The 12,592-nt window shown below is 45.5% G+C and overlaps 1 protein-coding gene across 1 annotated transcript in view; it reads right to left on the bottom strand.

The window, feature by feature from the left end:
- Positions 1–12,592, bottom strand: part of LOC119181106 (asparagine synthetase domain-containing protein 1) — an 84,031-nt gene that overhangs the window by 9,656 nt on the left and 61,783 nt on the right. Inside the window, exons 12-13 of the mRNA XM_037432285.2 lie at positions 10,596–10,686; positions 926–1,105 (exon numbers count right to left, since the gene is read on the bottom strand). Of these exons, the coding sequence (XP_037288182.2) occupies positions 926–1,105; positions 10,596–10,686 (271 nt within the window). The remainder of the gene's footprint in view (positions 1–925; positions 1,106–10,595; positions 10,687–12,592) is intronic.

Below are 12,592 nucleotides of genomic sequence, written 5' to 3'. Positions count from 1 at the left end.
TATAAGTGCGCCCGAAGAACATTCTGGTGGATGGCCCGATGCCAAATGGTTTGCCGCTGCACTTGGTGAAACAACTATGTCGACAACAGCGGGTGGCTTCACTGATTTAAACAGCGCTAAAGCATCCTTGGCAAAACCAATTCTGGCGAAAGCGAAGCAGTCAGAAGCCAGTATACCCAGCACTGTGAAGTTTTCTCCCACGAAGATCCTAAATGCCTGGTGAGACGTGAAGACCGATGCAGTGGTCAACTGCTTCTGCAAGGCAGGCTTTGAGACGGCGGAACTTGCGGAAACCGGTGAAGACGACGCCGAGCGCATAGACGACACTTTTTGCGAGTTATCGTTTCGCTTCCCAGCAGAAGTTTCACACAAAGTGTCCGTAAACGACTTCGTAGAAGCGGACTACAATGTCCAGGCTAACAGCGCATGTGACGAAGAGAATTGTCCGGACGAGGCGCTGGCTATATGCGTGTACTTAGCCGCTGAAGTGGTGGCATCATTCGGCATCATTCGGTGTTGTATCGGCCACATGGAGAGCACCGAGCTGCCGCACCTGGACGGCCTTGATAAGATCGAGACTAGGGTAAACATTTCAAAAACAAAGAACCAGGTCAAGATTAGCTATTTTTTTCACGCAAATACGTCGTTCTGTTGCGGCAAGTGTGCAGAATCAGTTGTCATTCTTGAATGCACCTATTGTAGGTGATAATCTGCTGCAGGTTAGCTCTCGGGACCTCTATTTTTTTATATCAAACTTTTCATATAGGAAACTAATTCGGGATACCCTTCGAGTTCGATATATTCATGTTTGACTGTAATGACATTTGAGTGTATCTAGGTTCATCTGTATGTTTACGGACAATTCAAAAGTGAAACTTTTAATAATACAAAGAAGGAAAGAGAGAACCAGTAACCAGACACTTACGTCCATGAGTTTTTGGCAAATGTCACCGCCTTTGGCACGATCTTCTTCGGCACGCACCACACGCGTTCCAAACTGCATGGCTCGTTTAGGCCGACAGGCAGCCTCGTCGAGGTGCAGGGATGCGGCTAGTGCACGCAGTAGCATCTTGTCTCCGATTCCTCGAGGCAGGTGAGGGTTCACCTGAAAGCCAAATGGCGTGATCATCTTGGCGGTGGTACCTGCTTGCTATACAGCCGTCGAAATTCTTCAGTACAGTAAAACACCTGTGCATCAAAGCATGTGAGACTGAGATAAAGTTCATTACAGTCAAACTCTGCCACAACGAACGCCGCTTCAATGAAATTTCCGCTACAACGAAAAATTCATAATTCCCCGTCAGCAGTCCATAGGAGTCAATGCATAAATATTGTCACCACAACGAACACTTTTTCTTCAATCGTCCTGCCTCCATAAAATTTTACGATGCGATTCCAGGCTCAAATACTTATTGCTATGCAGTAAACCCAATCTTTAACACTTCGATGCATTTTCAGAGCCAGAAAATCCGTCAACAAAGTCTAAAACATGCGTTGGCACCACCAGAAACTGCCGCTCTATTGCCGCTGTTCAGCAAGCATGAGCGCCGCCATTGCTCGATAGTGATGGCAATGAGACTGCCCTGCTTTTGTGCCGCTTGCTTTTGAGCCACAGACCATCCGAAGCTGAAGCTAAGTCGCTCAGTTCATGGTTTCTTTTATGCAGCTGCCGCAACTGCTGGGTGCAACCGCGGAACGATGCCTTTTCCGATTCCAATGCTTGCTTATCATTTTAATTGTGCTTGGCCAGAGTGGTACCTAATTAGAGCGGCTGTTCATCTACAATGTCAACCAAATCAGCTAGCGGCGAGTAATGAATGACAAGAATGGCATGGATTAGTGCAAAAGCCCCCGCTATACGATACCCTGCCTACATCTCGGCGTTGTCGGATACTTCTGATGGCGGACAGCTGCTGGTGTTAATGTGTTAAGGGGGGAGGCTACCTTCGAAGGGCAACTTTTTTGTTTGTTGAGATATCTTAATGGGATTTTCAGGGTACACTAATAGCAAAGCCATTTGAATAACCACAAAGTTTCATGCAGTTATGTTCACTGGTTCCCAAGTTACAGCCATTTATCAGGGTAGTCCACATGGGTCCCTTAGTCAGGGTCCGGAGAATTTGAAAAATGTGCTAGCACTGTGAAATTCACTATGATGATTCCTGGATAGGTGCTTTAGGGCAAGACAGAGCCCTTTTTTTAAATTTCCTTGCCAAAAAATGTTAGCAGAGCACTGAATTTAGTGTTCACAATTTGGCTCTCATCAATGAAGTTTTAGTTAATTATTACAAATTACAGACACAATAAATTGAAAAAGCGGGCTTGTCTTGCCCTGGAAAATTTATTAAGGTGCGTAATAAAAAAAACCTGATAGAAATCAGACCAGCAGTTCCAGAGAGATCACCTGACTAAGCAGCCTCACTGGCCAAAAAAGTCATTCTGAGAAAATTGACTTCGAAAGTTTCAAACATTTATTATGGTCTAAAATGACCCTGCAGAGTAGCTAGATGTGTCCTTAGGCTCTCTTTTTCTTTGCCGCTTTTCCTGCTTCTCATTCATCCGTTTCTGAGCCTTTCTCAGACACAGAGAGTCTTTCTCCGCAGCTCGTTGAATGGTTAGGTGGCCAGGTGTTAGTCCCACTGATGACAACTCTTGGGTGGCCCTGTAGCAGCCGGCATTATACCGCAAAACTGCGTCATGCAGTGCTGTCTCGACAGCATTCAATGATGCATGTTGCTCCTTGGGCATCAAGGACCATAGGACAGAATGTAATGACTCCGATGCATTTTGCGTCTTTGCTCCCAGGCAGCGTTGCAGTAGAGAAGCCTGCGAAAGGCGCTGGTAGACTGGCAGCAGCGCTTCTGCAACGTAGCCCGGAAGATTGTATTTGTGCTTTGGAGGTGGCACGCCATTCCCCTTGCAGGCATTATGACGGCACCACGAGTCTGCACCTTCCGGGCACAAGTCGTGGTGAGGATCCTCGTCAGTTGAGGTGACGTGATAATATGACGCCATCACTGCATGCTGCATTGCAGCCACATTGTTTGAATTGTTCCGCAGTGCCCAGCCATAATAGTCTGTGAGTTTATCAATAAGGGCTTTTGTCAATCTGCCCTTCCCTCCCAGAGCCTGTTCGCTTTTCTGCACAAGATTACGTAGGGCTGTGCCCATCCTCTTCCGGACATGGTTCAAGCATTCTTCTTTCACAATAGGGACTAGCCCATAAACATTGTCTTGTTGAAGGGCAGAGAATGTGGCGCTGTCCCCATCAGATACAATGGTTGTATACCGGAGGTTATGCTTGGACAGTGAACGTGAGAACAGAGTTTCAGCTGCTTCAACCTCCATCCTCCCAGACTTGGCATCAGTGTTTTTTTGGCACACATGGTGCTTCAACCAGCTTGCATAGCCCTCGTCTTCAGGCTTCGGTCCTACCTGGCAGCCGAGACACTGATTCGATAAAACTACAGCATCCAAGATGAGGCCTGTGTGATACTCGATGATCGCACCAACTCCAATGTGATATGTATGTCCGGGCTTATGCCACGTGCCATCATAGTTCACTGTAATGTCCTTGCAGAAAGATGGGTCCATCTCCTTGTACACCTTTTTCACAGCAGAAGCCGATTCTTCATAGAATTTATCCAGGGTCTGTTGCTGTGGTTCTCTGAATTGCTTCAGGTGCCTCTGGAAAGTTCTGTGGTGCAGGCCACGGTGGGAAACATTCATAGTTGCCCAAAAGTCGTCGAGGGCTGTCTGTCCCTTCCCTATTTGTTTCATGGCCGTAATGGCTCTTATATTCACGTCGAAGGCCCTTGACTCGTTCTGACGAGCAGAGCTCCACGAACTTGAAACTATTCCACAATGTGGACATACCAGCTCAAGCTTCGTGGCAAGTCCAAGCTGGGTGCCTCCTTGAACTTTCATCCCGGTCGCGAGGCAGCGCGGGCACGGGGTCTTGGACAGCATGTCGCTAAGGGCATCCCCTTGCACGAGGAAATATCTCTCGCCTTCGGTCGTAGCGGTGGCAGCTTTGGGTTCAGGCATCATCGCTTGAAACTTCCTCTCGGTCGCTGGCATAGCGCCAAGCTTTCGTTGCACAGCAGCACGTTCTCTCTCCGCCGTCGCCAACTCCTCGCACGTCCGAAAACGTGTTTGGATGTGCACAGTCGACGACGCGGTCTCACTGTTCGGGGCCGGAATCAATGCGGTTGGCGAGCGCGACACACCAGGCGCACTTGAGCACGAAACACCAGCCTCACTCGTCACGACGGATCCTTGTGCCGATGGTGTAGAAGTCTCGTCGCTAGAAGCGTCGACGCAATCGTCTTGAAAAGATGAAGCGGAAGCATCGGTGCAACTGTCGCCGCGCGTGGGCGTGCAGGTGAGCTTCGTCATGCGTACGAGCTTCAGCTGACGCTTTCTTGAACCGAACGCGTGCCGAGTCTTGAACTTCGAAATGCCCATCGTGACCGTCAGCGCAACAATCCGCGTCCCGTGAACACGGCGGAAGATCGTCTCGTGAGGACGGTAGAAGATCGTCTCGTGAAGACGGTGAAAGATAGAGGAGCACGTGTGACGACCGATCGGAATGATGGCAAACGGGGCACACAAAGAACGCCGGCATTGCAAGCGCCGGTGCAGATGACGAGCCGGCGCATGCCGGAGAAGCAGCTACGTCATCGCGCGCAGCAGCCAATAGGAGCCGCGCGCTTCCCCATTCCCTCGAGAGGCGCGCGCTTTGTCCAATCGCGGCTTCGCATCCAGGCAGCGGGACATTCAAAAGCTTCCGCGAGCCCCCCAATCGTGAGCGACTCCCGCCTCGAAGCGCCACCGCCACTGCCGCGGGTGGCGAAAAAAAAAAAAAGCGCAAGAATTCACGAGCAAAACAACATCAAGATGGCGGCGATCGGCCGAGCGGTTGGAAAATGGCGAGCGCGCGAAAATGGGGTATTTTTGGCGCTCGCTCGCCGCTTGCCGGCTGCCGCGGCATGTTATAAAATTTATTTGACGTACTTTCGCGATGAATTAGACATTGATATTTACAGTAGAGGCAGTTTATGAGTCATACTGCCCGAGTATGTGGTTTTCAAAAAATCGACTTTTTCGCGATTTTTCGGTTTTCAAAGGGCGCGTCCCCCCTTAATGCAACTGTTTGGTTTGTTCATGAAAGCGGTTTTGGGCATTGTTTCAGTGTGCTTTTCACCATGGCCTTGCTATGCATGGGTGAGAATCATGTCGTGATGCTGCTGGAAAAGAATAAGAAGCAGTGCACATTTTCTAAATTTTGAGAATAAACGTTCCTTTGTTTTGTTAGCTCAGACCAGCGATATTTTTTTCGATTTCACTGCAACGAAATTTTCACTTCAAGGAAATTTTTTCTGCGCCCTGTCAGTTTCGCAGTAGCGGGGTTCGACTGTACACTCAAACCTCCCTGTAACAAAGTTGCATCTTACACAAAGATAAGTTCATTATATACCAAAATTCGTGATAAAGGTACATTTCTCACACTATATCTATTAAAGTATTCTGTATTAATTTTGTTATAGCTGATATTTTGCTATATCCGGGTTCGTTGTATCGTGGTTTAAGGATATATATAGGGCCCTACGTTAGATGCATTGTATTCATTCCAGTAAAGCAGATAAGCATATTGAGGAAAACAATGTTTATTCACATGAGCAGCATACATATTTTCTTCTAGCCTTTCTGCATCATGCCAACCATTTGCCATTTACTAACTGTGCAGTTTCTTCAAGACTATTGACATACTGCACATTTCAAATGCACACGCCAGCAGCCACTGTCAGAACAAAGCAGCTGCACCCTTTTCTTTTTGATAACAGCAATAAGGCTCGCCGGGCATGATTAAAGGGGCTCTCTACCACCCGAAAAAATTTTTCTGATAGTGGCACGAATAATAAGATTGTTCATTGCGTAGGTGGCAACGAACATGTTTTTGTCCCGTAAAAAAATAATTATAATTTAAACTTGATGTGGAAAGTTAACAAAAAATGACCGCTAGCGTCACCCAACAGCGACGTTGTCAATTTGGTGGTAGGACAAGAAATCCTTGCGGGAAGACTTATTTTGCTTAAAAGGGCCCTGAAACACTTTTTCAAGTAACCATGAAATGAATCCTCTGAAAGAGCTTATTACCTCACGAATTCAACGCCGCCAAAATTTTAAGAATTCGTCCTGTGCAAATGGAGTTACAAAGGTTTGTCGCATGCTGCAATTGCATTCTACCTTCTCTCATCCTGAGGAAATCGCTGGAAGCTAAGCAGGGAGAAATTACAGGGCCACAAAGAAACGTCATGCCCGCCTCGTGACCTTGAGCACTTTTCCTCTCTTTTTTTTTTTCTTGGAATGTGCGACTTTTTGAGTGTGATCGCGCGCGCATGCATAGACAAGTAGCGGCCTCTCGCAACGATCTCTGTAACGAGTGCGTGCGCCATGTTCAAATCAGCCAATGGCTGACAGATGGGCTAGCTACGTGTTACTTTCGGGCATATTGTGTGATTTGTCGAGAGAAAGGAAAGCAATTTTTAGGTAACTTTGATAATATATTGCGAATTCCACGCCGTGTGCAGCGCTATAATATTCGGCTCGCGTGTTGTCGGGAGCTTCTACTACCGATCGGCAGCATTTTCTGACGATGCTCAAAAAGTGTTGCAGGGCCCCTTTAAAAACAAACACTTATAACTTGAGATTGTATTTTATGCACTTGAGATGGCTTTAGGTTGCCCCGGAGACTAATATTTGCTTTTATTTCTTTCTCTCGCATTCAAATGGCGCTGCCAGCGCTGTGTTCGCTTCTCTGCATGCCTGCCTGCAAACAGCAGAGAAGCGAGAGTATAGCGTCTGCCGCCACTAATAAGAACAACAAAAAGTGCGTGTGTTAAACGACCACTAAGGTGTTTGTTCTATTATTAAGGGGGCAGACTGGTCTTTGGGACTGAAAAGTCACAAAAAAATTAATTTTTTTAAATTGTCATATTTGGTTTCTGCAAGTATTTTTCCATGTCCATGCAAATTTTCACCCACAGGAAGTGGTAATTTTTTTGTAATGTGATTCTGACTGTCCCGATTCTTGGTGCTAGCACGATGCATAACATGCAAAAAAATGAGGAACCTACTTCGGGGCTTCTTCATAATTTCCCACCACCTGTGTCTGAAGCTCTACTACCAATTTATGAGCTCTTTTATCAGCATTATAAAACATACTAACCGTTACTGGTGTTTTTTTGAGGAAACAGGTTGTTAGCAGTTTCTTCTTTTCATTTTTCTCAGAAAAGTAAATTTACGACTGTGCAATTTTGAGGCCTCAATATCTCTGCAGCTAGGGCAGGCACAACAATAATTATTTTTGCAATAGGAACCTGTACATGTATTGAATGCAAGTGTGGGAGCAGAATTTAGAGCAAAAGCCTTTTCAATTAAATATTGAACAAAATTGTGACACAATTAGAACTGCTTTTGAAAATGGAAAGTTAATTTTGTATATAAAATAATCTAGAAAGGCAAAAAACAAAAAAAACTTTTGCATACAGTGAAACCTCGTTGAACCGTAGTTGGCCAGAGCTTGGAAAAAGTTTATACTAAACGGTAGTACTGCTTAACCGAAATAGCGTCAGGTCTCCTACTTACCTGTCAAAAAAAGAAACCTCCAAGAAGTGCGATGAAAGAACAAAAAACGTGCAGTAATTTACTAACTTCGCGTGACAAAGTCTGTAACCCTCATTTGATGACGCGGCAGCCTAGCAGCAACGACAGCAGCCTCAAACTCACTTATGCTGCGAGCCAGCTTTTTCACCAGCCCCCTCTTTTCGGAAAACACCCTCATGACGCTGATGCCATGCGCAGCTTCGGCCACTGTTTGATCAGGATCACCCGTGTTGTCGCTTCCCACGTCGTCCTCATCACTATCATTTGGCAACACTTCGACAACTGAGGCAACAGTGGCTTCGTCGAACATGTCCGGAGATGTCTTCACATCGCTGTCTGCAACTCTGAAGTCGGGGAAGGAAATGCCTTCCCTAACGCCCTGCCGCTCCAGTGCATCAGCTAGCAGAGTTTCGCAAGCTTGGTCTACGATGTCCAAAGTCTGGTCGATAATGTCACTAGCGTCATCTGCATCGCCCGCACACACACTCACTGAAGCCAGCACGCTTGAAGCAATTTTGAGCTGTCGTTTCCTCAACCTACTGCCACGAGTACTTGAGCAGGTGAATCGTGCCAATCAGGTCGATGGAAAATAATTTGCCACATTCAATGGCGAGAAGAAATCTGCCCAGCAGATTCTTCTTGAAGAGCTATTTTGCAGCTCGAATTATGGCTTGGTTCAAGAGCTGGGCAATCGCTGTTGTGTTTGGCGGCAGAAACACCAGCTTCACAGCCGTCGGATTGTCCAGGGTGACATGCGCCCAAGCGTTGTCTAAAATAATAACAACTCTTTTGCTCTTAGCCGCAAAACGATGATCGATAAGGCGCACAAGAGTTTTGCCGTCATTCATGCTTTGGTATTGCTGCGATAGATGACCCCTGATGGCAATTGGGTGCCTTTGAAACATCTTGGCTTTGCCGACTTTCCAATCAAGAGGAGCGGAGCTTTGTCGGTTCCAGTGATGTTTATGCAAAACGCCACTGATATTGTGTCCTTTGCATGCTTGCCGCCGGTTCATGTCTCGCCTTTGAACGCGAGAGTTTTGTCTGGCAGCAGCTTAAAGAATAGTGCCCATTTATTGATTGATTGATTGATATGTGGGGTTTAACGTCCCAAAACCACTCTATGATTATGAGAGACGCCGTAGTGGAGGGCTCCGGAAATTTAGACCACCTGGGGTTCTTTAACGTGCACCCAAATCTGAGCACACGGGCCTACAACATTTCCGCCTCCATCGGAAATGCAGCCGCCGCAGCCGGGATTCGAACCCGCGCCCTGCGGGTCAGCAGCCGAGTACCTTAGCCACTAGACCACCGCGGCGGGGCAAATAGTGCCCATTTATCCATATTAAAGATGTAATCAGGTGCGTAGTCTTCCAGGATGTTCTTCACCTGACCATTTTGTCACTGCTCCGCACCATCCACGTCAGCAGCAGCACCTTCCCCCCGAAACAGTCTTCATGGTAATGCCGTGCCTCGCCTTAAATCTGGCTAGCCAGCCATTGCTGCACACGAAGTTGTTATGGTTGAGCTGCAACAAAAAAACCAGGACCTTCTCCACCAGCAGGGGTGGGCTGGTAGGCAGATTTTTTTACCGTGCAGCTTTTAGCCACTTCATCAGCGCCTCCTCTACATCAGAAAACGACGAACCGTTTAGCCGGCACCTTTTTGCAGTTGCAGCAGCACTGCCAAGCAACTTCTCTCTGAAATTCCAAATTCCACATACAGTGGTTAACGGCAGGTCCTTTTCGCGTGCCAGTGCCAATTTTTTCGTGCCACTTTACATAGCACGAATCATGTACAATTTCTCCTCTATTTTCAGCACTCGATGCTTTTGTCCAAGCTTCGGCATGATGCAAGTATGAAGCAGCACAAGCACACATAAACAACACATGAAAAACAACGTGAGAGCTGTACAGCAAGGAACAACCAGAGAACACGTATGCACGGTGCCAAAGGAACAAAGAAAGCAAAGCAAGTGCACGCCGTGTTGGCGTGTTTGTGCAAAGCGCCATCACGTGAGCAACACCAGAAGCCTAGCCAGCCGAGTGCTGAACTTCTAATTTTGGAAGCCACATACTTCATCTTGCGGAAAAATGTAAGTGATGGCGCTCTCCAACACAGCCACAATCATCATCAACACAAACAAGCGAGCCATGTTTCGATCTCTGGGACTTGCTGTTCTCTCGAGACAGCCAGCGGGGGACGACATGCCGCGGCGAGTGCACAACAAAAATTGGAAAAACTACTTATTAACCAATACATACGCGAGAAGCAGATATGGTTTATGCGGAAACACAAATGCATTATGTTCAACGGCTGCCGAGTGGGCAATTTGACTTTACTACTTTTAAAGCGAAACTACTGTTTAAGCGGGTATGGTTTACAGAGGATTCACTGTACTTTCAATCTCTAGTTATTAGTCTATGTTGTCATATCTTAAACATCACTTTTAATTCAGCACTTTTTTTACTATGGTGGACTTAAACAATGGGGGGTGAACTTAGGTTTTCTCAGGAACAAAATGAGTTATAGCAAATGTAATTACATAGCTGAAATCAGCAGAACAAACTGCACAAGCCAGTGATTTTTGATCAAGATCACTGAAGAAATAAACAAAAAATGTCTAAGATGAGTCTGCCCCCTAAACAAAATGTGATGTAGCCTGCAAAAACCGCACACGGTTTCACAGTTTTTTTACGTTCATCTGTAGCAAAATTGTCATCACCCCCCTCGACCAGCATTGTGGGCATTCAATCCACTGATGGAAGGAGACTGAACCCAGATAGAAAAATTGCGTTAAAAAAAATTTTTACACACTTTCCAGTTTTTTACGCTGCAAGGTTAGACACTTCAGACAGTACGCTTTTTATTGCGACACAGAACAGGAAAGTAGTGATGGCAGAAGACAGTGCCTTTAACCTGCTTACCTTCATCCAAATGGGTACCCGATTCAGGAAGCTGACAACATCCCTGTCCAGGAACGGAAACCTGCCTTCTCTCCCATGGTCAGATATTATCCTGCAAAAACACGTCGGGCATGAATGCTAAAGCAAACAGAAAACTGCATATACAACTTGAAAGCAATAAGAGCATAAGAACAGAAAAATTCAGCCAGTTCACGTCTGTAAGAAACCATTGGAAGACAAAGCTGAAAGCTCGAGAGAATATGTGAGTGCCTAACGAGATCATGTGCATCATTAACATTTTGTTTTGTTTATTTCTTTAATCTCAATTTCACCCATGCACGTGATGCGACTTGCGCGACACATAACGAACCTGGATATAACGGGATATCGCTTATAACAATGTAAATGAAGAATAGTCTTGCAATTATAATACACCTCTATAACATATTTTCGGTTATAGCAAACTTATTTACGTATAAGATGCAACTTTGTCATAATGAGGTACAGTGAAATCTCAGTAGAACGAACCCGACATTAACTACTTTTCAGATGAACAAACTTTTAAAAAATCCCACACTGACTGTTAATAGTTTCAATGTAAAATTATTTCACTGCTACGTACTTTAGAATACCGAACTTTTCAGAATAAAGAGCGTCAATTTAGTTCCACATTATAACAACGCCTCAGTACTACGAACTTCTGTTCTGAAATCCGTCGCGACCAGCGGAGCAGTACGCAAGCAGACGACAAAGCGAACAGACGCCTTGCTTCTCGGAAGACGCGTGACAGTGTGGAGGAAAAAAAAACAACTAAAGGGCGACCTTCTTTTCTTTCTTTTTGTTGAAACGCCAACGCTGCAGGTTTTCAAGAGGGCGCAGGGGCGAGGGCAACACGGGAGGGCAAGGTCAGCGACGCAGAGTGGGAGTTGCGGAGCAGGAAGCATGGGCGCGGAAAACCTGAGGCAGCAAGAGAGCAGAAAACGAAACGCGAGGAATTTTCTTTTTTAGCACTTTTTTTTTTCGAAAGAGGGGATGACAGCCGTGACGCTTCGGGTTTTTCTTTGGAGGCCTTGTTTTTTCAGTCGTGTTCATCTTTTTTCGGTGACTACTTATCACGTCCGCAAAGCAAGTCGGCATTTGCGCTGCGGTGATACTACAAATAAGTTTATCTCTGCTTGCGATGAAGAAGCAGAAGCAGTTTTCAATAAGCGGGACAATCAATATTCTTCGGCAACTGGAAGGCAAAAGTAGGCTGTTGTGAACAAAAAACCGAATCGCACCACAGTAATGTGAATGAGCTGGAGGCCTTCGCGCTGCAAGATTTGTGCAGCTCGCGCCAAAAAAAAAAAAAAAAAAAAAAAAAATCACAAACTTCTTTAAAGTAAACGTGCTTTTTTGGTGTTTACTTGTGTATTTGTTTTTTTCTCGTGAAAAATGACTTTAAGGACCCACTGTTGTAAAGGTAAGTCGTTTTGGTCGGTGAAAAATAAGTATTTATGGTTAATTTTTGAGCTTTCACTATAATGACCTTTCAAAATAACGAATAAATTTCTGCGGTCCCCTGAAGTTCGTTATACCGAGATTTCACTGTATGAGTCACTACAGCAATGCCAGAACGTGCAGAATATGCTAAAACAGCATTGATATAAAAGAAAGAAGTGCACAGACCAGACGCTATTAAATCTGGGTTTTCGTTTTTTAAGGCACACATACCTATAACGTATGCGGCCACGGTTGTCACACAAGAGTTGTTTCACAGAGTCCAGGGAAAAAAAAAATTTACAGGAATGATGCACATCATTGCTGTTTTTAGACAGCTCTAATTTTGAAATTCAAATGTAATGCGAGGGTTGATTTCAGATAGCAAGATCTGGGAAAAAAATAAATCTGTATTACATTCATGTATATACAGCATGCAAGTAGTACAGTGCTTATGCATTGATCTGCAATATCAAAAAATTTGCTATATCAACTGAAAAATGTCCAATTGCTCAAGATAACCTCGTTCCGACAACATG

The sequence above is a fragment of the Rhipicephalus microplus genome, chromosome 10, assembly GCF_043290135.1.
Source record: "Rhipicephalus microplus isolate Deutch F79 chromosome 10, USDA_Rmic, whole genome shotgun sequence".
NCBI lineage: Eukaryota > Metazoa > Arthropoda > Arachnida > Ixodida > Ixodidae > Rhipicephalus > Rhipicephalus microplus.
Note: the sequence above shows the minus strand (reverse complement) of the source record. Positions and strands in the feature narration are given on the sequence as shown.